This window comes from Schistocerca serialis, chromosome 1 (assembly GCF_023864345.2).
Source record: "Schistocerca serialis cubense isolate TAMUIC-IGC-003099 chromosome 1, iqSchSeri2.2, whole genome shotgun sequence".
In the NCBI taxonomy this organism is placed as follows: Eukaryota; Metazoa; Arthropoda; class Insecta; order Orthoptera; family Acrididae; genus Schistocerca; species Schistocerca serialis.
In genome coordinates this window covers 35,988,309-36,015,274 of record NC_064638.1, presented here as the reverse complement: position 1 = coordinate 36,015,274, position 26,966 = coordinate 35,988,309, and the positions used below count along the sequence as shown (strand labels likewise).

General features: G+C 40.0%; 1 protein-coding gene across 2 annotated transcripts in view; it reads left to right on the top strand.

The window, feature by feature from the left end:
• Nucleotides 1–26,966, top strand: part of LOC126461210 (uncharacterized) — a 168,190-nt gene that overhangs the window by 15,261 nt on the left and 125,963 nt on the right. The window contains exon 2 of one of the 2 annotated variants that reach the window (XM_050095978.1): nucleotides 2,398–2,602. The exons of the other annotated variant lie outside the window; for it this stretch is intronic. Coding sequence (XP_049951935.1) covers nucleotides 2,432–2,602 — 171 coding nt within the window. The 5' untranslated portion in view covers nucleotides 2,398–2,431. The remainder of the gene's footprint in view (nucleotides 1–2,397; nucleotides 2,603–26,966) is intronic. 2 annotated transcript variants of the gene reach the window in all.

The window sequence follows — 26,966 nt, the reverse complement described above, 5'->3', positions numbered from 1 at the left end:
GTAACTGAGTGTGGATGGACACACAATTTCCTCAAGACACCGGTAGTTCGGTCATGCTATGCAGCGGCTGTTGGCAATTATTCAGTGCACCTGCACTGTTGCTCAGAGACATGCAGCACTCCAGGAAATAGCACACACCATAACAGTGCACTACCTCATGAAAGAGAGAGATGGGAGTTAGGCTGCTTTGAAGTATGATAGAGAATTGGCTCTGAAATATCTATCAGTTTGTATTACCTGATGTGATTACCAAATCATAATGGCAGCAATTAACATTTATCATAAATATTGTTCTCTATGTATCATCTGTGTAAGGAGGTGCAAAAGTAGTTGTTCATTTGAACCTGGAAGTAATTCCACCATTTAGACACTTTTGACGTGGAATGACACCGTCTTGACGTGATAATGAGCAGACACTTTTGCAAAGTACTCTTGTCTATTGAAGTATTTCACAATACTAACATCAATTGTGCAATGTGATGTTACACTGTGTAGGAGCCATTCTACCAGTGAAATAAATGGATCTCTGTGACTGAATTGTATGTCCAGCATTCACGTAGAATAGTACCTATTACACTAGAACAGTACAGAATTGAAAATGTTGCTGGGAGACTCAACGACAGATTTTCATTGCATTTGGGATTGACATGACAAATGGTAAATAAATTCTTCCTGAAAAGCATTTCGTTTTTCCACACAAATTTGGAGTTTGTTGCGCTAATATCATGTGATGTGTGATAGCAACCATGTGTTCCAGCTAAGAATTGTGAGTGACTTTTCAATACAAGAACATGCAGTAAAATGGATAATATCATATGCTGCTAAAATCAAGGCCATTAAGTATAATGTACCTCAAGGATCTATAAAAGGTCCATTTTTGTTCAACCAGCTTATAAACAATACAGAAGCGAGAGAGAAGTAACAAAAAATAATGTATATTGATAATAAATACAGAAAAAATCTGGTAACACTGAAATAAGTGCATTTATTTCAATAAATAACTCAGTGCAGTAGCTCATACATAATAACTTAATTATAAATTTAAAGAAGACAATGTTTATGATGTTTATGAATAGACAAAGAGATCACATTCGTAGATGGAACAAGATAGGTAAAAATTAACTCAATACATTTCTGGGAATTACATTTGAAGATAAGCTGTAATGGAGACAATATGTAGACAATATCAGCAATAGTACAAAGAGAACTTTTGTACTGTAAGGAAAGGCCATCAAGACCATCCTGAAGAAAAATAAGTTGACTTAAGCAGCTCTGCCTTCCATAATCTAAAACTATTAATATTTCCATCAATGTAAATATACTAGACAATAATTTCATTAATCAAAGGCAATACTATACTGGGAAAAAGGAGATGTTCATTCAAATGACACAAGAAATAAAGCCCAGCTGAAAAGTATGTTTCACAGACTGAGAGCTGTTGAAAAAGGTTTTAAATATTCATGTGTACAACTGGGAAACTGCCTTCCGAAGAGTCTATAGGAGAGCGCTATTCAAAATACATTCCAGAAATTTCTTAAGTATTAATTCATGGTAAAAAAGTCCTGTTGTATAGAGAGGTTTTTATTGTTATTGTAGTGGTCTTTGGTCTGAAGACAAGTTTGCTGCAACTCTCCGTGCTACATTAACTTAATAACTACTGTGACCTATATACATTTGAATTTGCTTACTGCATTCATCTCTTGGTCTTCCCCTAAAATTTTTACCCCTCCCCAACACTTCTCTCCAGTACCAAATTGATGATCCCTGATGTTTCAAAATCTGTCTTTCAGGTACTGATCCCTTCCTTTAGTCATGTTGTACCACAAACTTATTTTCTCTCCAATTCTAGTCAGTATTTCCTCATTAGTTGCATGATCTATCCATCTAATCTTCAGCATTCTTCTCCTGTAGCACCACATTTCAAAAACTGCTATTTTCTTCATGTATGAACTGTGGTATCGATAGCTAGGATGCCATGGCGTAGCTGCCAGATAAATTGGCACTATGGCAGGCAACGATGACAGCGCCCTCTAGCAGGGCAGTTCAGCACTATGAGCACCACGGTAGATTTCTGCCCATTATCAAGAGCAGACGGCCAGGACACTTCGCTTCAGCTTCGCACCTCAGGGCAAAGTTATGTGTTACTCTTGTTGCTAAAGCAAAGGTGATTTTAATTAAGACTGTAGTACTGCCGTGTATTACCTTTTCCTGCTCCTTACCCACGCGCCGCCTTTCAGGCAGGATACAAAAGTTGGCGACAAGGTTTCCCCTATCATTTCCTTTTTTTCCCTTGGTACTGCTTTCTTTCATACTAGCCTCAGTGTAAGACTTTCATATGTGTACACCATGGCTTTGCCACAGGAACAAGCTTTGCTGTCCGATCTTGTACGTTTTTAGGCTCAGCAAATGACACAGCTGCTTGCTGCCATAAATGGACTGGTCACACTACAAACTACAGCTACTATGGCACCGCCGACGCCACCGGCTGTACCGACACCGTTGCCGATGGCGCTGCCATTTCGTGCCTTCAATCCTGACATTGAACGCTGGCCAGAATACATTGCCCAGCTCGAGGCACACTTCGCAGCATGCAACATACCAGGTACATAGCGGCTTGCCTTTTTCATTGCCAACACGGGTGTTGTGTTATACTGTGTACTCGTGAAATTGTATCCCCCACCCACCCAGAAACTAAAACTTATGATGAAATGATTGATGCTTTGAACTCCCACTTCTGTGACTGTGTAAATGTGGTAGCTGCACATTACAAATTCTTTTGCTCCGGCGTGGCCCTACTCAGTCCAATAAATTTTGGTTAGTGGACCTTCAGGGACTAACACCTGATTGTGACTTCAATTGCTCATGTGGACGGTCATATGTGGATATAATGATTAGAGACGCTATTGCACAGAATGTGGCAGATCACCGCATTCCATGAGCAAATCCTCAGATTTAAAAACCTGTCTTTGCAGGAAGTAGTGGACTTGCTGGACAGTCAAAATACTTTAGACATGGCTACTTCCGCGTTCGATGTGACCCCGGGTGTGTGTACTGTTTGTGCGACACAACACGTGCCCTCCTGCCCGACCCCAGCACTGACAGCCACACCGCACCGCTCGCGTGGAAGTAAACACGTTTCAAACCAGGCACCCTCTAAGAAACTGAAACCATGTTCGAACAGATTTCGTGCCCACCCACGGGACAGTTGCCCATCCTGTTAAGCACAGTGTTATTTTTGTAATAAGAAAGGACGTGCAAGCTGTGTGTAGTAAGAGAAACACAACTTGTCTCCCATTCGTGTCACCCGTGTGGGCATCACCACAATGGAAACCACCATGATCATGATTCACATCAGCCTATGGATGTTAATGCCATTTGTTCAAAGGCTTCTGCTCCACGTGCTTCAGCAGCTCGTCATGTGAATCAAGTTGTGCTAGACACTGCCTCTGACATTCAGCACAATGCAAGGAAACTTTTTGTGACTTTGAACATTTGTGGACGTTTTGCTAGACACTGCCTCTGACATTCAGCACAATGCAAGGAAACTTTTTGTGACTTTGAACATTTGTGGACGTTCTGTTCACCTGCAGCTAAACACTGGTGCATCTGTTTCTTTACTGAACAGATCAACATATGAATTGCTTAGGTTGCCCCCGCAGCATAGTCCGCATTCCACGCTGACTGCATTTACTGGACAAGAAATCACAGTGCTCAGCATGTGTAGTTTGCTAGCCACGTATGGTGCAATGACCCGTACAGTGTCTTTCCATGTGCTTCGCTCCAGTGATGCTACGAACATTTTTGGCATGGACGCATTTGAACTTTTTGGCCTCGCAATTCAGGACAATGTACTTTGCATCAACGCTAGTGACCATGCAGACAGTGTTGCGCACTATGCGATGATTTTGTTGAACTCTTTTCTGAGGGCCTTGGTTGTGCCACAGACTTTGCAGCGCATGTTGTAGTTAAAGACAATAACATGCCTGTTTCCTGGAGCACATGCCCACTACCGCCACCACTGCATGACGCCGTAGCTGCTGATCTTACGCATTTGCAAGACAGTGGTGTCATTGAACCTGTTTCTGCTTCGCCATAGGCTTTGCCTATAGTGTGTGTGAAGAAACCAAACGGTCGTCTCCATATTTGTGCTGACTTCAAGTCTACTGTCAATCCCCAGACGGTGGTAGCTACATTTCCCTTACCGCGTCCTGAAAACATTTTTGATAAGCTTGGTGCGGGAAAATTCTTTTCCACGATTGACTTGCGGGACGCATACTTTCAGGTTCCGCTCGACGAACAGTCGCAGCGCTATTTTGTGATCAACACCCACCTTGGATTGTTTAAGTTTTGCCACCTTCCATTCGGTTGTGCTTCGGCTCCTGCTATTTTTCAGTCTTACTTGCAGCAGTCGTGTGCTACTGTCCCTGGTTGTTCCAATTATCTAGACAATATAGTTGTATCTGGTCGCACCCCTGACGAACATTTGCAGAATTTACATGACAAACATTTGCAGAATTTATGTGCCTTATTTATTGTACTTTTGCAGGTAGGCCTAAAGTGTAACAGAGACAAGTGCAATTTTTTTCAAACTGAGATTCAGTATTTAGGACATATGATTAACAGACAGGGTATCCACCCCTCGCCGTCACATCTCAGTGCGATTAGAGACTTGCCAGCACCCAGGAACTTGACAGAACTTAAGTCTGTGTTGTGCAAAATTACGTATTATAATCGATTTATACCCAATGCAGCACAGATTGCAGTGCCTTTGCATCGCCTTGAGTGTAAGAATGTCCCTTTTGTTTGGTCTTCGGAATGTGATGCTGCTTTCCACAAGCTCAAATCCGCTTTGTTGAGTGATCGCTGTTTGATTCCTTTCGATCCCTCCAAACCGTTTGTTTTGGCTGTTGATGCATCTTCTCACGGCATCAGAGCGGTTCTCTCGCACCGCATTAATTCTGTGGATCGTCCGATCGCTTTTGCGTCTAATTTGCTCAATTCTGCCCAGTAAAACTATTCTCAAATCAAGAGAGAGCTCTTTCTAGCTATTGTCTATGGAGTAACTAAGTTTCATGATTTTTTTGTACGGTCGCAAGTTCTATTTGGTCACCGCCCATAAGCCTTTGACGTCGTCATTCCACCCGTCAGAACCAGTTCCAGCCCGTACATCACAAAAGTTGCAACGTTGGACTTTCCTTGCTTCATATCACTCTCAGCCGCGCGACACCCTTTCCCCAGCGCAATTACTACATGGCCGTGCCCATCGGTCGCTCGTGCAGCCACTGCACCCGCCGCAACGCGCTCCCACTGCTTCGCCCCATTCTGGCTTGGCACCACATGCTTTGGTGTTCTATCGTGTTTTCTCTGGCAGGCAGCACTGGGAGCAGAGGCGCATTCTTCGCCAGCTTGGTCACGCCTTATTTGTCATTTCTGGTCCCTCCAGCACCGTCAAGCGACACTGGAACAAGAGCTGTTTGTGCCGTCCTCGGTTTTCTGGCGCTGGTTGTTTTCCAGCAAAATTGAAGGCTTTGCGGCTTCTGCTGCCTCAGCCCATGACTCCACCGATGGCGCCTCCGCCGCTCACGCCTCCGCGGGCATGCCTGCCATCGACGCCGCTGCCGATCCGGTCACCTGCACCGGATGGGCGCCTCTTGCCGCCGCCATGGCCCCACCTCCGGCTGTTGCCGCCACCACTGCTGCTGCTGAGAGATTAAGTAGTGAAGACAGCAGAGGATCAAGTAGGTAAAAAGACAAGGGCTAGTAGAAATCCTTGGATAACACAGGAGATATTGAATTTAACTGATTAAAGGAGAAAATATAAATATGTAGCAAATGAAGTGTGGAATTGAATACAAACATCCAAAAAGATGAGATTGACAGGAAGTGCAAAATGGCTAAGCATGAATGGCTAGAGGACAAATATAAGGATTTAGGAGCATATTCTACTAGGGGAACGATAGATACCGCCTGTGCAGGAAAATTAAAGAGGCCGTTGGAAGAAAGAGAACTACCAGAGTGAATATCGAGAGCTCAGATGGAAAACCAGTCCTAATGAAAGAAGGGAAAGCTTGAAGGTAGAAAGAATATAGAGGGGATCTGCACAAGGGAGATGAACTTGAAAGCATTATTGTAGAAAGGGAAGAGGATGTTAATGAGGGTGAGATGGGAGATATGATAAAGTGAGAAAAATTTGACAGAGCACTAAAAGACATAAGTCGAAACAAGTCCCCCATTTGGATCTTCCCCCATTAGTAAAACAACTATGCGACCATTTATGCTGTGGTTAAAGTGTGCTTTGGAGCCCATGGCTCTTCCATTGTGTGCTGTTGTTGGCAGTTCATTATTGTTGAGTATAGCAGTTTGGATAGTAGTGTATGATAGCAGTAACCAATGAGAATTATTGAACCTAATGATTTCTTTCATCATAAGATGTGAATTGATCACTTTTATTTTTATACAGAGATTGTGAGATTAGCTGCTGTTGATGTGAGTGGAACAAGCAGCAATTGCACCTAAAGTAATGATAACTGGCTAAAGTGTAATACTACCTCCACCCATGAAACCTAGGTTGTGGTAGCAGATTGATCTATAGTGTTGGCCGAGTTCTACGTCTAGTTGGAATGTAATAATTTGGTTGTGAGTTGGTGAAGCCAACAAATGTGAAAGCCAGAACACAAGTGTGGTAACTGACTGATCTGGAGTGTAGCCTGAGGTAAGCTAAGTTGGAAAGTGATAAACTGGTTACCAGTTGAAGAAGACAATAAATGTGAACACCATAACTGATCGTGATAACAGACTGATGTTACTGTAGCCTGAGGTGTCTGTTTATCATTGCAATTACTTACTCATGTGTCTTAAATCCGAGTTTGCTTGTAGCTGGTTTGAACACATTGGCTGCTGGGAAAATGAGAGATGACAGAGATTTCTGAGTTGTATTGTTGCATGTCACAAAATAACATCACAAAAAACATGTAAATCTATTAATGTTGCATGTTGATGATTCCGTTGCATGCCATTTCTATTGCTTTAAATACGTGTTGAGGCTAGGACAGAGTAGCACTACTGCTTGACAGCATTCAGTTGCAGTATGTGACCGATGACTGGACTATTTTCATTCCCATGAAAAATTAGATGTGCAATTAGTTGACTGTGCACAGTTTACAACAGTCTACTGTGTATCGCCCAGTGGCAAGAATACATTTGTAAAACTTACAAAGTTAAGCAACAAACTGAAATTGCTTTTGTAATTTATGCTGAAACAGAATATGTGTCGGAATCAGGTACTAGTTTCAGTTGTAACAGTGATTCTGAATCCTATTCCAATCAGTTACATCTGCATAAATCATTCACTATTGCTTTTCATGTACACTATGGCTATGTTAAGGAATATTCGAAGTTTAAATTGTAGGCCTACAGAGGCAGTGATCACGTAAAATGGTTCACTAAACAGCTCTGCAATTGCAGAGACTGTAAATAGATTTTTATAGTGAAAGAGAAAAATGGAAATATGACCTGAGGAAGAATCAGCATTTCACTTAGCAGACGTCTGCCATATTGACTGCGAACTGTTTGAGGAAGATGATGCATAGCACAGAGACCACTGTCAATTCATCAGTGCATACAGATGTACAGCACATTCCAGTTGCAGTGTCAACTGCAGATCTCACTATATAGTACCCATCATGTTGCACAGTCTGAGCAATTAGTGGACATTTCTTGATCATTAACATTTGTAACCCCCCATGAACCATGGACCTTGCCGTTGGTGGGGAGGCTTGCGTGCCTCAGCGATACAGATAGCCGTACCGTAGGTGCAACCACAACGGAGGGGTATCTGTTGAGAGGCCAGACAAACGTGTGGTTCCTGAAGAGGGGCAGCAGCCTTTTCAGTAGTTGCAAGGGCAACAGTCTGGATGATTGACTGATCTGGCCTTGTAACAATAACCAAAACGGCCTTGCTGTGCTGGTACTGCGAACGGCTGAAAGCAAGGGGAAACTACAGCCGTAATTTTTCCCGAGGGCATGCAGCTTTACTGTATGGTTAAATGATGATGGCGTCCTCTTGGGTAAAATATTCCGGAGGTAAAATAGTCCCCCATTCGGATCTCCGGGCGGGGACTACTCAAGAGGATGTCGTTATCAGGAGAAAGAAAACTGGTGTTCTACGGATCGGAGCGTGGAATGTCAGATCCCTTAATCGGGCAGGTAGGTTAGAAAATTTAAAAAGGGAAATGGATAGGTTGAAGTTAGATATAGTGGGAATTAGTGAAGTTCGGTGGCAGGAGGAACAAGACTTCTGGTCAGGTGACTACAGGGTTATAAACACAAAATCAAATAGGGGAAATGCAGGAGTAGGTTTAATAATGAATAGGAAAATAGGAATGCGGGTAAGCTACTACAAACAGCATAGTGAACGCATTATTGTGGCCAAGATAGATACGAAGCCCACACCTACTACAGTAGTACAAGTTTATATGCCAACTAGCTCTGCAGATGACGAAGAAATTGAAGAAATGTATGATGAAATAAAAGAAATTATTCAGATTGTGAAGGGAGACGAAAATTTAATAGTCATGGGTGACTGGAATTCGAGTGTAGGAAAAGGGAGAGAAGGAAACATAGTAGGTGAATATGGATTGGGGGACAGAAATGAAAGAGGAAGCCGCCTGGTAGAATTTTGCACAGAGCACAACATAATCATAACTAACACTTGGTTTAAGAATCATGAAAGAAGGTTGTATACATGGAAGAACCCTGGAGATACTAAAAGGTATCAGATAGATTATATAATGGTAAGACAGAGATTTAGGAACCAGGTTTTAAATTGTAAGACATTTCCAGGGGCAGATGTGGACTCTGACCACAATCTATTGGTTATGACCTGTAGATTAAAACTGAAGAAACTGCAAAAAGCTGGGAATTTAAGGAGATGGGACCTGGATAAACTAAAAGAACCAGAGGTTGTACAGAGATTCAGGGAGAGCATAAGGGAGCAATTGACAGGAATGGGGGAAATAAATACAGTAGAAGAAGAATGGGTAGCTTTGAGGGATGAAGTAGTGAAGGCAGCAGAGGATCAAGTAGGTAAAAAGACGAGGGCTAGTAGAAATCCTTGGGTAACAGAAGAAATATTGAATTTAATTGATGAAAGGAGAAAATATAAAAATGCAGTAAGTGAAACAGGCAAAAAGGAATACAAACGTCTCAAAAATGAGATCGACAGGAAGTGCAAAATGGCTAAGCAGGGATGGCTAGAGGACAAATGTAAGGATGTAGAGGCCTATCTCACTAGGGGTAAGATAGATACCGCCTACAGGAAAATTAAAGAGACCTTTGGAGATAAGAGAACGACTTGTATGAATATCAAGAGCTCAGATGGAAACCCAGTGCTAAGCAAAGAAGGGAAAGCAGAAAGGTGGAAGGAGTATATAGAGGGTCTATACAAGGGCGATGTACTTGAGGACAATATTATGGAAATGGAAGAGGATGTAGATGAAGATGAAATGGGAGATACGATACTGCGTGAAGAGTTTGACAGAGCACTGAAAGACCTGAGTCGAAACAAGGCCCCCGGAGTAGACAATATTCCATTGGAACTACTGACGGCCGTGGGAGAGCCAGTCCTGACAAAACTCTACCATCTGGTGAGCAAGATGTATGAAACAGGCGAAATACCCTCAGACTTCAAGAAGAATATAATAATTCCAATCCCAAAGAAAGCAGGTGTTGACAGATGTGAAAATTACCGAACTATCAGCTTAATAAGTCACAGCTGCAAAATACTAACACGAATTCTTTACAGACGAATGGAAAAACTAGTAGAAGCCAACCTCGGGGAAGATCAGTTTGGATTCCGTAGAAACACTGGAACACGTGAGGCAATACTGACCTTACGACTTATCTTAGAAGAAAGATTAAGGAAAGGCAAACCTACGTTTCTAGCATTTGTAGACTTAGAGAAAGCTTTTGACAATGTTGACTGGAATACTCTCTTTCAAATTCTAAAGGTGGCAGGGGTAAAATACAGGGAGCGAAAGGCTATTTACAATTTGTACAGAAACCAGATGGCAGTTATAAGAGTCGAGGGACATGAAAGGGAAGCAGTGGTTGGGAAGGGAGTAAGACAGGGTTGTAGCCTCTCCCCGATGTTGTTCAATCTGTATATTGAGCAAGCAGTAAAGGAAACAAAAGAAAAATTCGGAGTAGGTATTAAAGTCCATGGAGAAGAAATAAAAACTTTGAGGTTCGCCGATGACATTGTAATTCTGTCAGAGACAGCAAAGGACTTGGAAGAGCAGTTGAATGGAATGGACAGTGTCTTGAAAGGAGGATATAAGATGAACATCAACAAAAGCAAAACAAGGATAATGGAATGTAGTCTAATTAAGTCGGGTGATGCTGAGGGAATTAGATTAGGAAATGAGGCACTTAAAGTAGTAAAGGAGTTTTGCTATTTGGGGAGCAAAATAACTGATGATGGTCGAAGTAGAGAGGATATAAAATGTAGACTGGCAATGGCAAGGAAAGCGTTTCTGAAGAAGAGAAATTTGTTAACATCCAGTATTGATTTAAGTGTCAGGAAGTCATTTCTGAAAGTATTCGTATGGAGTGTAGCCATGTATGGAAGTGAAACATGGACGATAAACAGTTTAGACAAGAAGAGAATAGAAGCTTTCGAAATGTGGTGCTACAGAAGGATGCTGAAGATTAGATGGGTAGATCATGTAACTAATGAGGAAGTATTGAATAGGATTGGGGAGAAGAGAAGTTTGTGGCACAACTTGACCAGAAGAAGGGATCGGTTGGTAGGGCATGTTCTGAGGCATCAAGGGATCACCAATTTAGTATTGGAGGGCAGCGTGGAGGGTAAAAATCGTAGAGGGAGACCACGAGATGAATACACTAAGCAGATTCAGAAGGATGTAGGTTGCAGTAGGTACTGGGAGATGAAAAAGCTTGCACAGGATAGAGTAGCATGGAGAGCTGCATCAAACCAGTCTCAGGACTGAAGACCACAACAACAACAACAACTAAAAGGCAACAGATATGGATGAAGAAATTAAGTCAAATCCAGGACACATTTCTCTTCTGCCATCAAGTGTGAAAAAATATATTTTTTGTGAAAATTATTTCATTTATGCTTCAAGAGTGGTACTGTAACATAAACATCCAATTTGTTGATTTACTAAATTTTTTGCTGTGCTCCCTCAAAAACTGTGCATCATACCTGAAATCAGATGAACTCAAGATTGTGGGTAAATGTTTCTCTAATGATCTGAGTTAATCAGTTGGACTTTTGCCATGGTGGTATCTGAGTAACAAACTGATTTTACTGGAAGATCACAGACTGTCAATCAAAAAGTTTTTTAACTGCCAAAACAATAACAGAGGCTGAGCACCAGAGAACCTGCAATATATGGAATGCATTCAAATGTAAAACACTTGAGGGATATTCTGAGTTATATTTGAAAATTGATGTGCTACTCCTTGCCAATGTGTTTGAAAACTTTTGTGGCAGATGAATTGGATCCCACACGTTACAATACCCTGCCTGACTTGGAGTGGATTGCTCTGCTGAAAATTACTTAAGTGGAATTGCAGCTTATTACCCATACTGAACAACTCCAGTTTGTTGAAAGAGGCATTAGACTGGAATAGTCCTTTGTTCTTGGAGACATGCAGTTGCCAGCAACAGACTCATGACAAGTTAAGATTATAACATTTATGAATTTTACATCATATATCTTGACGTGAACAGCCCTATACATCTGGGCAATGATCATGTATCTGTATGTGAGTAGCCCACACAGCTGAGTGAATGTGCAGTGTCTTTTGATGTCCAAGTTTGAATGGTTTCCTTCACAGAGTGTCAAACGTTTTGTGGTGGAAAACATACCAGACATTTAAAGCATAGTGCACATTTTGGAAGTGGATCTTTAATACCTCGAGAGTACTCACAATTTACGTTTGAATTTGCCCTTATGTCCAGAAAAAAAGGCACCACCATCTGATAATAACAAACAAAAGAAGTTATTTTCCACTTTAAATGACGGGAAAAATTATATTATTCATTACAGGATCTGAAACAATGTTTACAACATAAGATGGTTTAAAACAAAAATCATCAAAATTTGTCACATAAGCAAACTCCCTGTATGAAGACATACAAATATGCATGAGTGCAAACAGCATTTTTCAGTAGAGCCTTTTCAAACTGATAAATAACTGTGTGTTTGAGAAACCATGCAAGAAATGTGGGTCATAAGACTAACAACATCCTGTGAAGGCAGATTTTGGGCAGCTGCATTAATTGCCAAATCAAATTTTCAAAGGAGCATTATTTTTAATGAAAATTTACTTGCCATTGAATAAGCAGGCTTAATGTGCTTTTCAATAAACTCATTGCAGAAGGAATAGTCATTTTTTATATTTTAAAAATACTTCTTTTTGACCCAATATAACATGTAACGACCTCAGATATTTATGATGATATGGAAATTGAAGTGGTTTGACACTTCGGCTTACTCTGATAACAATCCCAGGTATCAATAAAAGGAGAAGTTGGCTTGATATTTAAATATGAACTTAATGGTGAACCTATTACAGAATTTGTAGGTCTGTGAGCAAATACATATCCTCTTGAGACCAAGTCTGAGCACATAATGTGCAGAGCTAAAGGTATAAGAACAATCTTCTGTAAATCAATGACTACAGGCAGTATGTCTTGGATCCAGAAGTAAAAACCTCTGTGCAGTTTGTCATTCTTTCAAAACAACGTGTTGATTCCATTATTAAACAACATAAACTTGCTTTATATGGATAAGATGATAAAAATTCGATACTTCCTGATAAGGTCAACATGTGGCTTCGCAGACATACCACATGAAAAATGATGATGATTGCAAATAATGTAAATACCTGTAAAATTCAAATAGTGTAGATAACTGTCAGAATGTAATTACCTGTAAATAGCACCTGAAAAAATGTGAACTGTGGATTGTAACTGAAGGTCAATGCTACACTTCTGAGTGACTCATGTTATCATTATCTTGCTGGAAGTTTAGTGAGCCATCATATTTATTTATTTATGTCCCATAAATCCAATACTGCGAGGCATTCATGTGGATGTAGGACGTGTCAAAATTATTATAAATAATACAAAAGGAAGACATAAAAGTACCTCTTGCAAGAGGATATCTGGTATAAGACAAAATACACATTAATAGGTATAGAAAAAATTACATTAAAAAATATGGTAGATCTTAATAGCTAAATGAAAGACACAATAATGTTAACAGTGATTGTGAGTATCGTAATGCACAATAGCACATCAAATTAGTAAATGAAAAAATCAATTACAGTTAACTCTACTGAAATATTCTTCTGCCAAATAGAAGGAATTATCTAATAAATACTGTTTGAGCTGTTGTTTAAATTTGGGAAGTTTGTGGATAAGTAATTTCAGTGATGGCGGGAGAGCATTGAACACCTTGCAGCTCATGTAATGGACTCCTTTTTGTACAATAGTAAGGTTTTTTGATTCATAATGGAGGTCCATCTTCCTCCTGGTATTGTGGGTATCGTATGAATCATTGGTTTTGTACGATTGTCCATTTTTACCCATGAAACATAACAGAGAGTAGATATATTGGCATGCAGTTGTCAGTATCCCTAATTTTCTGAAAAGGTTCCTACAAGAATGTCTAGGCTCGACTCCGCTCATTATCCTAATAACTCTCTTTTGGGCAATGAATATTTTTTTGGATAGTGGCTGATTACCCCAGAAAACTATGCCATACAGCAATAATGTATGGAAATAACTAAAATAAGCAGTTTTTGTGGTGTCTCGTTCAGATACAGTGGAAATAATACGAACAGCGAATGTTACTGAGCTGAATTTTTTGTGGAGGCGCAAAATATGTTCAGACCATTTTAGACTGTTGTCAATGTGTACACCCAGAAACTTCACTAAAGACAATATTGGCTGATTCCTCAAGATTGAGGTTGGGAGTTTTGTTGATGAGGATAGAGAGGTGTCATCAGCAAAAAGAGTAAAGTGAGTTTTAAAGCTAGTATGCAAGGGAAGGTCATTGATAAGGGTGAGGAAGAGAAGGGGGCCAAGTACAGAGCACTGAGGAGCACCACAGCCAATAGATGACACAGAGTACCCCTCAGAGTCATTCAACATGACCTTCTGCTTTCTTCCAGCTAGGTAGGATTCAATCCATGAGCCAACTGAGCCACTTATACCAGCCTTTGCTAAGAGGATTTCGTGATTAACACTATCAAAAGCCTTAGAAAGGTCACAGAAGATACCAACAGAAGATAATTTATTATTAAAAGACTCTAAGATTTGATGGGTGAAGGAAAAAAAATAGCTTGTTCTGTTGATACACCCTGTTGAAATCCGAACTGGCTACTCTTTAATAGCTTATAATTCATGAGGTCTTCAGTAAGTCTTTTCTGAACCAATTTCTCAAGAATTTTAGAAAAGGTTGTTAAAGGGAGATAGGCCGATAGTTGGTAATGTTGGCTTTATCGCCTTTTTTAAAGAGAGGTTTGACAATAGCATTCTTTAGTCTCTCAGGAACAATCCCGTACTGGATGGATTCATTGAATATGTGGCACAATATTTTGCTTATCGGCTTATAGCACTCCTTTAGTAATCTTGCTCTTCACCTCCCTAATTATATTCTCAATTTCATGTACTGTGACAGGGGACACTTTAATCTGCTTTTTTTTTTTTTTATTAATAGCTTTTTGAAGGGATAACATGGCTTCATTAACAGAACATGTTTTTCCGGTTTGTACTGCTGATGCCAGAAAGTAGTTGTTAAAAATGTCAGTGATTATTTCAACATTGTCATGAATGGTATCATTTGTTTTAATTTCTATTGTGTTTTCTGCGGCAGGGATTTTACTGTTTCCCTTTTTATTATTCCCCATATGGTTTTAATTTTGTTATGAGAGATCTCAGTTTCTGATTTTATTGAAATACTCTTTGCCCTTCTTAGAACATTTTAAAGGATAGAACAGTATAGTTTGTAATGTTTTTCCTTTTCTACACTGTAACTGGATTTGAGTGGGGCATACAAATTCCTTTTCCTTCTGCGAGATGTTTTAATGCCCGGAGTTAGGCAGTTTTTATTAGAGTAGGTCTCACGTTTGGATTTGACAGTCCTTTTAGGAAAGGCTGCTTTGCATAGGCAGATAAATTCATTTAGAAAAGCATTGTACTTGTCATTAACATTGTCAAAGAGCTCAATCTGGTCCCAGTCTACTTCTTGTAGGGAATTACAGAAGCTATTGATAGACTGTGTGTTAATTACTCTGAACGTTTTACTGCAGGAATTGTTCTTACAAAGAGGGCTAACATTATCAATTGAAAGTAGTTGACCATTATGTCCGAGAGCCCATTCAATATACGTTTTACAGTTATGTTTAGAATTCTACTGCTGTCTAAGAAGATGTCAATTCGACCTGTAGAATTAACTGTGACTAGTGGGAAAATCCACCAGTGCTGTTAAGTTAAAAAGAGTTCATTAAATGTGATAAACCATTTCTTCCCATGTTATCTGTAAGAAAGTCAACATTAAAATCACCTACAATTATAATATCTTTTGTTTTTGCAAAGAGATGAGTTAACAGAGATTCTAACTGTTTTAGAAAAATACAGATTTTGCCTGCAGGAGCCCTACAAAATGAAAGGACAGTAATTTCAGAGAAATCAGTACAGATTACAACTTCACAAACCTCATAATGTTGATAATACAGTATTCACTCAAGTCTAAAGATCTATAAGCTATTTTGTTCTTAACATAAATCACCACTCCACCCTTATCTAAAGAATGTCTACAGTAAAGAGCTGCTAGGTTATAATTATTCAGTTGAAGTGTGTCACAACCAAGTTTCATAAAGTGTTCACTAAAACAGATTACACCAGCATTATTAATAAAGTCCTTATCAAAAATGTTAATGGACAGCTCATCTATTTTACTTAATAAGCCTTGAATGTTCTGATGGTAAACGGCAAATTTATTAGCTCTGGCTGGAGATTTGAGGTGGTTGATTGGGTTAGTCTCTGTTGTGTACATAGTTCAGCGTAGTCAGTGCGTACACAACTTTCCCACTAGAGCGCGCTCCGCTAAGCACAACAGCGCAGGCGCAGCGCTCGTCCGTCTCCGCACTACAAGATGGCGCTGCCATAAAGACGGACCAAATTCTGCTTCTGCCGATCTGCGTATTAATATGTAACGCAGCCAATGAGATTTCTGCTAACGTAGAACCTTTTCTCCTCGCGCAGTGATACATGAACGCACGAGGTATTATAACGAGTGTACAGACCTCCGATTAGTCAGTCTGCATTAGTCTCTACCAGTCTGCATTTGTCAAGTTTCAGTCTGCGCCTAATAAGATTATCATATTCCTGTACATAGCCATGAAGATAAATGAATAGACACTTTGTCAAGTATCAGAGATATGTGAGAATAAGATTAACATACCAAGACCAAAGGAGCTTCAGATTGCCAATTGTAAACAGCATCCAGAATCAAGTTACGTAATCTCTATGATTTTTATTATTTTAATAAATGTGTGTGAAAATTAATCAAGTTCTGTTTAAATTTGGGCACCGTCAATCTGCTACTCTAAGCGTGCAAGTGGCATTTCTATCGTCTGACCTAATGGCAGAAGATAAACACGCCACAATAAGACCACGAGACATATTGCTGACACTCGCCTACTTCGTTAGAGCGACAACTCAAATGATCTGATGGTGTGTGTACCGAAGGTCTTACAGTACGCACACCACAGTCTCTCTTAAAGTATTAACATTAGGCTTACTTGGAGGTGTAGTTACGACACAATTTTCCTTTCCTTGTGATGATACCATAAAAAATTCTCACTATGAACTGCGGCTTTTTTGGACCTCTGGCTCCTCCTCCTTGCAGGTGGCACTTCTCCTTAGGTTGGTGAAGAATCCTTGTCTTTTAGCTGTTCTGATGGTTCTGCAACAGCTGCAAATGATACTCTGGGTGCTGATGATGAAGCATCTTTTGGCTCTGGAACTATTCTTGATGCCAGTGTATCTTCCTGAGGTGATGCTGGGAAAGCCTCTTCTGCTTGTGGGAGTGATGATATCCCCTGATCTTCTTCTGAAATTGTTGGTATGTCTATTCTGGATTCTGAAGTGATTTCTTGAATGACCACTGGAGCAACATTATTTGTTGATGGTAGTGCTACTGTTGCGACCACTTCTGACGAGGGTGATTTTCCTTCAGTGGATTCAGGTTTTGCTGCCCTTGGTGAAATCTCTGTTGTGTCAACAATTAATCCTGGTAATGCTGCCACAGGTGTTCAGTCTCTTGAATTTGCTGATGATGGTGAATTTGCTAATGCTATTAATAGTGGGTCCACTGTTGGGAGTTGAGTTGTTGCAGTAATTTTGGAAAGTTGAGCTGCTGCATATGGTGGTGTTTTCTGAGGTACTGAAGGTTGAACTGTTCTAGGCGAGTAATTTATTTTTTTGGTACTTACAGGCAGCATTTCAACAATTTTTCTGCAGAGAAGTGCCCTTTCTGTTAAGGTGCAACCCATGTCTCGTGAAGCTGTCTCTAAATAGAAAGTAGACAGACAGAAACTTAGTATTTAGATATAGTTTACATATATTTTCGAACAGTTCATTAGCCTTGGTTATTTCTTTGTTTACGCACGATTCAAATGTAAGGTCATATCTATGTGGAATTCCCATGACTATCATTGCTTTACTATTATTATATTGGCTCAGTTAGTGGAAACATGCTGTGTAAAAAAACTGAATGCAAATGCACTGCATTGTAAGAAAACTGTATGTAAAAAAGTTACAATAAGTTTTATCTGAGCATATTTTCTGGTTTCATTCCTTCCCATTCTGTCTGTAGTTTGTGCTAGCAAGCCCCACACGGACTCTCTCTCTCTCTCTCTCTCTCTCTCTCTCTCTCTCTCTCTCTCTGTGTGTGTGTGTGTGTGTGTGTGTGTGTGTGTGTGTGTGTGTGTGTGTGTGTGTTTTTTTTTTTTTTTTTTTTTTTCACTGTAAAGTGGAGGTTACATAATTTTTAATGCATATCTGGCACCATTTTTATTTCTCATTTTAATTCTCTACTTTGACTTGCTGGAGAGTAGGTGGAGAGCTGCATTGGCTACGAACCACAATTTAGCTAGTTTTGACATTTTGTATTTTTTAGTGTAATGCTAGCACATCTTGATTACTTCTGTCGTCTTGGATTTTGACTGGCTGGAGATAGTGGGAGGGGAGAGAGATGGGAAGAGGACATGTCACGATGACCTCACTGATAAGGATGGTGATATCACTGATAAGATTGCTCCTGCATGTAGGCAACCCACACCAACACTTGCACTTTTTTAAGGTCAAGTATGAAAACAGCTCTCCAGCTGTAGAGTGCGCCACAACACATAGCATGAACTATAATGACCATCACAGAAGAACTTAAACTATACAGGGTGTTACAAAAAGGTACGGCCAAACTTTCAGGAAACATTCCTAACACACAAAGAAAGAAAATATGTTATGTGGACGTGTGTCCGGAAAAGCTTACATTCCATGTTAGAGCTCATTTTATTACTTCTCTTCAAGTCATATTAATCATGAAGGGGAAACACACAGCAACAGAACGTAATAGCGTGACTTCAAACACTTTGTTACAGGAAATGTTCAAAATGTCCTCCGTTAGCAAGGATACATGCATCCACCCTCCGTCGCATGGAATCCCTGATGCGCTGATGCAGCCCTGGAGAATGGCGTATTGTGTCACAGCCGTCCACAATACGAGCACGAGGAGTCTCTACATTTGGTACCAGGGTTGTGCAGACAAGAGCTTTCAAATGCCCCCATAAATCAAAGTCAAGAGGGTTGAGGTCAGGAGAGCGTGGAGGCCATGGAATTGGTCAGCCTCTACCAATCCATCGGTCACCAAACCCGTTGTTGAGAAGCGTACGAACACTTCGACTGAAATGTGCAGGTTCTCCATCGTGCATGAACCACATGTTGTGTCGTACTTGTAAAGGCACATGTTCTGGCAGCAGAGGTAGAGTATCCCGTATGAAATAATGATAATGTACTCCATTGAATGTAGGTGGAAGAACATGGGGCTCAATCAAGACATCACCAACAATGCCTGCCCAAACGTTCACAGAAAATCTGTGTTGATGACGTGATTGCAAAATTGCGTGTGGATTCTCGTCAGCCCACACATGTTGATTGTGAAAATTTACAATTTGATCACGTTGGAGTGAAGCCTCATCCGTAAAGAGAACATTTGCGTTGAAATGAGGATTGACACATTGTTGGATGAACCATTCGCAGAAGTGTACCCGTGGAGGCCAATCAGCTGCTGATAGTGCCTGCACGCGCTGTACATGGTACGGAAACAACTGGTTCTCCCGTAGCACTCTCCATACGGTGACGTGGTCAACGTTACCTTGTACAGCAGTAACTTCTCTGACACTGACATTAGGGTTATTGTCAACTGCGCTAAGAATTGCCTCGTCCATTGCAGGTGTCCTCGTCGTTCTAGGTCTTCCCCAGTCGCGAGTCATAGGCTGGAATGTTCCGTGCTCCCTAAGATGCCGATCAATTGCTTCGAACGTCTTCCTGTTGGGACACCTTCGTTCTGGAAATCTGTCTCGATACAAACGTACCACGCCACGGCTATTGCCCCGTGCTAATCCATACATCAAATGGGCATCTGCCAACTCCACATTTGAAACATTGCACTGACTGCAAAACCACGTTCGTGATGAACACTAACCTGTTGGTGCTACGTACTGATGTGCTTGATGCTAGTACTGTAGAGCAATGAGTTGCATGTCAACACAAGCACCGAAGTCAACATTACCTTCCTTCAATTGGGCCAACTGGCGGTGAATCGAGGAAGTACAGTACATGCTGACGAAACTAAAATGAGCTCTAACATGGAAATTTTCTTTATTTGTGTGTGAGGAATGTTTCCCGAAAGTTTGTCCGTACCTTTTTGTAACACCCTGTATACTAGTGTCAGAAAGAAAATGCATTGACTACTGTAAATCAGCTCTACAGCTGTAGTGGAAACCACAATTCACAGTTACAGAAAAAGAAATAAAATAAAAAAAGAGAATTTAACGTAAATATGTTGATGCTAGAATCAAAAACACATTTCAGCTGTGTACCTCAAGTGGAGACTGCAATATGTAGTTATGAACAGCGCTGGGATAACAATACTCGTGTTTGAATGGGCTTGAGACTTCTGAAAGCTCTGCAGAGTTCAACACAGCATCACGCCTCCTCAAACAGCTATGTGAGATTTGATTTGCGCAGTACGAGTGAAAGTGGTAGGCCTACTGTACATGAGAAATGACTAGTCACAACAACCTATAGTTCTTCTTAAAACTGGCAGTTCCATGAAACACATGAAGAAATAGCATTAAATCCTGCCACTTTACAAACTGCCAATGGCCTTGCCACAGTGGTAACACTGTTTCCCATCAGATCACAGAGTTAAGTGCTGTCAGGCTGAGCTAGCACTTGGATGGGTGACCATCCAGTCTCTCAAGTGCTGTTGGCAGGTGGGCTGCACTCAGCCCTTGTGAGGCAAACTGTGGAGTTCTACTTGATTGAGAAGTAGCGGCTCCAATCTCGTAAGCTGATATACGACCAGGAGAGCAGTGTGCTGACCACATGCCTCTTCATATTCGCATCCCATGACACCTGTGGGCTGAGGATGACACAGCGGCCGGTCAGTGCCATTGGGCCTTCTAAGGCCTATTCAGACAGAGTTTAGGGTTTTTTTTTAAGTTTACTTTACAAACTCCTCTTGTATATGAATGAATCTGCAATAAGACTTCCAGTGCAGTACTGAAATATTCTGGTACAAATATTCATTTTTCTTTTAAGTAAAGCTAATGGTCAAAGGCACAAATGTTGTCTTTCAAAAAATATTATTTGGCTCTGAACCAAGCTATATTTGGTTATGCCAGACAGTAATGATTTGGTAAATGGGTTGTAAAGGGGAATTTCAATCCTTGTTCACATACGATAGCTATAGGAAACCCAGAAGTATCAGTGTAAGATTGAAAGAAATGTCTCCCACAGGTGAGAGTATTAAAATCCTAAGGAAGTTAGACCAAGCATACCAACTGATAAAGAATACCTACAACAAAAAGTCGTTGAGTATAGGGGCCAAGTTCTGACATTATACTACAGTTGTAAAACCTGAGGGCTTATATGTGTCCAAAACTTTGACCATGAATAGACAAGGTCAAGCTGAGCAGCTGAAAAAACTAGAGCATAGGATATTAAGGAAAATCCTTAGGTGACTTGATGGACAATGGTGAATGAGAGCAAATGAGGATTTGTACAGCAAGACAGAACCTATCACAGCATCCATTAAGAAGGGACAATTGTTATTTTATGGTCATCTCATGAGGATGGACGGTGACCGACTAACAAAAAGAAGATGGAGTTTCATCCAATCTAGGAAAACAAGGCCAAGATGGTTTGAAGAATGTGGAAAAGGTAGGCAGATTGGTATCTCAGAGAGAGAAATTCCTGACAGGAACAAATTTACACAGTCCATAGAGGCTCAACTCAATAAAAAGAATCCTAATGATTAACTGCTGAAGCATTTGGGACAAAGTTCCAGAGTTTGAAGCTCTCCTGAAAAGCAGTGAAGCTCACATAATATTAGGTGCAGAAAGCTGCTTGAAACCTGAAATTGATAGCTGTGAGATTTTTGGGGAAAATTTATGCAAGTATATTGAACAGATAGCATGTGAGATTCTTTGGGCAAGCCTCAGTATCTGGAGTGGACATAAAATGATGATTGGATAATTCTATTGCCCACCAGACTCATCTCCTGCTATAAGCAAAAATTTTAGAAAAAGTTTCAGTTCACCTGTACATAAGTTCCCCAATCACACTGCAATCGTTGGTGGAGACTTTAATCATCCAACAACCAACTGGAAAAATTACAATTTTATTAGTGGCATCCTGATAAGGACCCTGTGAAACATTACTAAATGCCTTCACTGAAAACTATCTACAAAAGATTGTTCAAAAACCCCTCATGCTGGAAATATATTGGCATTTGACAACAACAAATAGACCTGACCTCTTTGATGATGTCCACATCGAAACTTGTATTAGGGATCATGACATGGTTTATGGCAACAATGATTACCAAAGTACAAAGGATAACCAAATAGGCAGAAAGATGTATATGTTCAGCAAACTAGGCAAAAAATCAGAAGTGCCATATCTCAATAAGGAACTTGAAACATTCAGTATAGGGCAGGAGCATATAGAGGAACTATGGCTGAAGTTTAAATGAGTAATTGACTATGCACTGGGTAGACATGTACTCCACAGTGTACAGTCAGTATGAAGAAACTTTTAAAGAAACAGAGATCACTGCATAATAGGTGTTAAACAAAGCACAGGGCTATAGACTGAGAGATGCTGACTGAAACACATTTGGATGTCAAGAGAGCAATGTGTGATGCCTCCAATGGCTACCACAGCAGAATATTGTCAAGTGATCTTCCAGAGAACCCCAAGAAAGTAGGCTGTATGTCAAGGCTGTTAGTGGCACCAAAGTTAGTGTCCAGTCCCTGATGAATGACATAGGAACTGAAATAGAGGGTAGCAAAGCAAAAGCTTAAATTATTAACTCCATTTGCAAAGAAAAGTCCATGAGAATTGCCCCAGTTCAATCCCCATAACACTGAAAAGATAACTGAAATAAGTATTAGTAACAGTGGTGTTGAGAAACATCTAAAATCGTTAAAATTGAACAAAGCCTCCAGGCCTGATGGAAATGATGTCAGATTCTATACTGAATTTTTGGCTGAGTAAGCCCCTTTTGTAACTGTAATCTATTGTGGATCCATCAAACAAAATACTGAGCCCAGTTCTTGGAAAAAATCACAGGCCATGCCCATCTACAAGAATGGTAGTAGAAATGATCCACAAAACTACTATCCAAAATCTTTAACAATGATTTGTTGTAGAATCTCAGAAAATATTCTGAGCTCAAACATAATGAACAGAATGATCTCCTTCATGCCAACCAGTATGGATACTGAAAACATCAATCATGTGAACTGAACACATTTTTCTCACATGATGTACATGAAAGCTTTGGATCAAGGCAGTCACATAGGTGCAGTATTTCTTGATTTCTGAAAATCATTTGACATAGTACCACAGCTGTGCTTACTGTGAAAAAAATGATCATATGGGGTCTCAAGTTAAATTTGTGACTGGATTGAGGACTTTTTGGTAGGGAGGATGCAGCAGTTATATTGGATGGAGAGTTGTTGTCAGAGGTAGAAGTAACTTCGGGTGTTGCCCATGGAAATGAATTGGGACCCTTGCTTTTCATGTTGTATATTAACGATCTTGCAGACAATATTAGAACTAACCTCAAACTTTTTGCTGATGATGCAGTTATCTATTATGAAGAACAGTTTGAAAAAGCTGTATAAATATTCAATCAGATCTTGATAAGATTTCAAAGACATGCAAAGATTGGCAGCTTGCTTTAAATGTTCTGAAATGTAAAACTGTCTTCACAAAACAAAAAATGTAGTATCCTATGACTATAATATCAATGAGTCACTGATGGAATCGGCCAACTCATTCAAATACCTGGGTGTAACACTTTGTAGGGATATGATATGGAATTATCACGTAACCTCAGTTGTTGGTAAAGCAAGTGGTAGACTGTGGTTTATTAATAGAATACTGGGGAAGTTAAATTTGTCTACAATGGAGATTGGTTATAAATCACTCATGTGACTGGTTGTAGAAAATTGCTCAAGAGTGTGGGATCCATACCAAATGGGGCTAACAGGGGATACTGAAAATAAATAGAGAAGCACAGTGTGGGATAGTGTCAGAGAGATACTGAAGGAACTGAATTGGCAGACTCTTGAAGATAGATATAAACTATCCTGAGATAGTTTCAAGAACTGCCTTTAAATGATGACTCAAGGAATATACTACAACCCCATACATATTGCTCACATAGGATTGCAAGGAAAAGATTAGAATAATTAATCATGAGGATATGTTTAGAGTAATTATGGCATGCACAGATGCATTCAAAACGATCACTCTTCCCACACTCCATACAGAAATGGAACGGGAAGAAACTGTAATAAGTGGTGCAACGGGACATAACCTCTTGCCATGTGCTTCACGGTGGTTTGCAGAGTATATATTTAGATGTAGATGTGTTGTTGTTGTGGTCTTCAGTCAAAAGACTGGTTTAATGCAGCTCTCCATGCTAGTGTGTCTTGGGCAAGCCTCTTCATCCCTCTGAATCTGCTTACTGTATTCATTTCTTGGTCTCGCTCTATGATTTTTAGCCACCACACTTCCCTCCAGTACTAAATTGGTGATCCCTCAATGCCTCAACATGTGTCCTAGTGCTCTTCTCCCCAATTCTATTTAGTACCTCCTTATTAGTTATGCTCTCTATCCACACAATCTTCAGCATTCTTCTGTAGCAACACATTTCAAAAGCTTCTATTCTCTTCTTGCCTAAACTGTTTATCATCCATGTTTCACTTCCATACATGGCTATACTCCATATAAATACTTTCAGAAAGGACTTCGTGACACTTAAATGTATATTTGATGTTAACAAATTTCTCATCTTACCAATGCTTTTCTTGCCATTGCCAGTCTACATTTTATATCCTCCCTACTTCAACCACCATCAGTTATTTTGCTTCACAAATAACAAAACTCATTTACTACTTTAAGTGTCTCATTTCCTAATCTTATTCCCTCAGCATCACCTGGTTTAATCTGACTACATTCCATTATCCTCATTTTGCTTTTGTTGATGTTCTTCTTGCATCCTCCTTTCAAGATACTGTCCATTCCTTTCAGCTGATTTTCCTTAACTTATCTTCTATGAGAATCAGTATTGCCTCATGTGTTCATACATTTCAACGGAATCCAAACTGAGCTTCTCTCAGGTCCGTTTATACCAGCTTTTCCATTCTTCTGCAGAGGATTCATGCTAGTATTCTGCAGTTGCAACTTCTTATTAAACTGATAGGTCAGTAATTTCCGCACCTGTCAGCACCTGCTTTCTTTGGAATTGATATTATTATATTCTTCTTGAAGTCCGATGGTATTTCTCCGGCCTCATCAGATGGCCAAGTTATGTCATGGCTGACTTGCCCAAAGCCGTCAGTAACTCTATTTTGTGTTGTCTACTCTTGGGGCCTTCTTTGACTTAAGTCTTACAGTGCTTTGTGAAATTCTTCATGCAGTATCATATCTCCCTTCTCGTCTTCCTTTACGTTTTCTTCCATTTTCATAATAATGCCCTCAAGTACAATTCCCTTGTATAGACCATCTATACACTCCTCCCACCTTTCCATTGCTACACTCCATACAAATACTTTCAGAAAGGACTTCTTCACAAATGCTCTTCTTGCCATTGCCAGACTGGTTTTACATCTGAGCTCTCGATATTCATACAGGTGGTTCTCTTTTCTCCAAAGCTCTCTTTAAATATCCTGTAGGCAGTATCAGTCTTACCCCTTGTGATAAATGCTACTAAATTCTTGCATTTGTCTGCTAGCCATTTCTGCTTAGCCATTTTGCACTCATTTTTTAGACATTTGTATTGCCTTTCTCCTGATTCATTTATTACATTTTTGTGATTTCTCCTTTCATTGATTAAATTCAATATCTCTGGGGCTACTCAAGGACCTCTACTAGACCTAATCTTTTACCTACTTGATCCTGTGGTGCGTTCACCATTTCATGTCTCAAAGCTACCCATTCTTCTTCTATGGTATTCCTTTCCCCTGCTCTTGTCAATTGTTCCCTAATGCTCCTTCTGAAACCCTCTACAACCTCTGATTCTTTCAGTTATTCAGGTCTCATCTCCTTAAATTCCTTTTTGCAGTTTCTTCAGTTTTAATCTGCAGTTCATAACCAGTAAATTGTGATTCTTAAATCTCTGTCTATATGTGGCCTAGACTAAGACTGAAGAAACTGCAAAAAGGTAGGAATTTAAGGAGATGGGACCTGGATAAACTAAAGGAACCAGAGGCTGTAGAGAGTTTCAGAGAGAACATTGGTGAATGAGTGACAAGAAGATGTGAAAGAGATACAGTAGAAGAAGAATCGATAGTTTTGAGAGATGAAATAGTGAAGGCGGCAGAGAATCAAGTAGGTAAAAAGACGAGGGCTAGTAGAAATTCATGGTTAAGAGAAGAGATATTGAATTTAATTGATCAAAGGAGAAAATATAAAAATGCAATAAATGAAGCAGCTGAAAAAGAATACAAATGTCTCAAAAGTGAGATCAACAGGAAGTGCAAAATGGCTAAGAAGAGATGGCTAGAGGACGCGGAAGCATGTATCGCTAGGGGTAAGACAGATACTGCCTACACGAAAATTCAAGAGACCTTTGGGGGAAAGAGAACCACATGTATGAATGTCAAGAGCTCAGATCGAGAGCCAGTCCTAAGTAAAGAAGGGAAAGCAGAAAGGTGGAAGGAGTATATCGTGAGTCTATACAAGGGCAATATACCTGTGGGCAATATTATGGAAATGGAAGAGGATGTAGATGAGGTTGAAATGGGAGGCATGATACTGTGTGAAGAATTTGACAGAGCACTGAAAGACCCAAGTCAAAACAAGGCCCCAGGAGTAGACAACATTCTGTTATAACTACTGATAGCCTTGGGAGAACTAGCCATGATAAAACTCTTCCATCTGATGAGCAAGATGTGTGAGACTGGTTAAATACCATCAGACTTCAAGAAGAATGTATTAATTCCAATCCCAAAGAAAGCAGGTGATGGAAGATATGAAAATTACTGAACTATCAGTTTAATAAATCACAGTTGCAAAATACTAACATGAATTATTTACAGAAAATGGAAAAACTGGTACAAGCCGT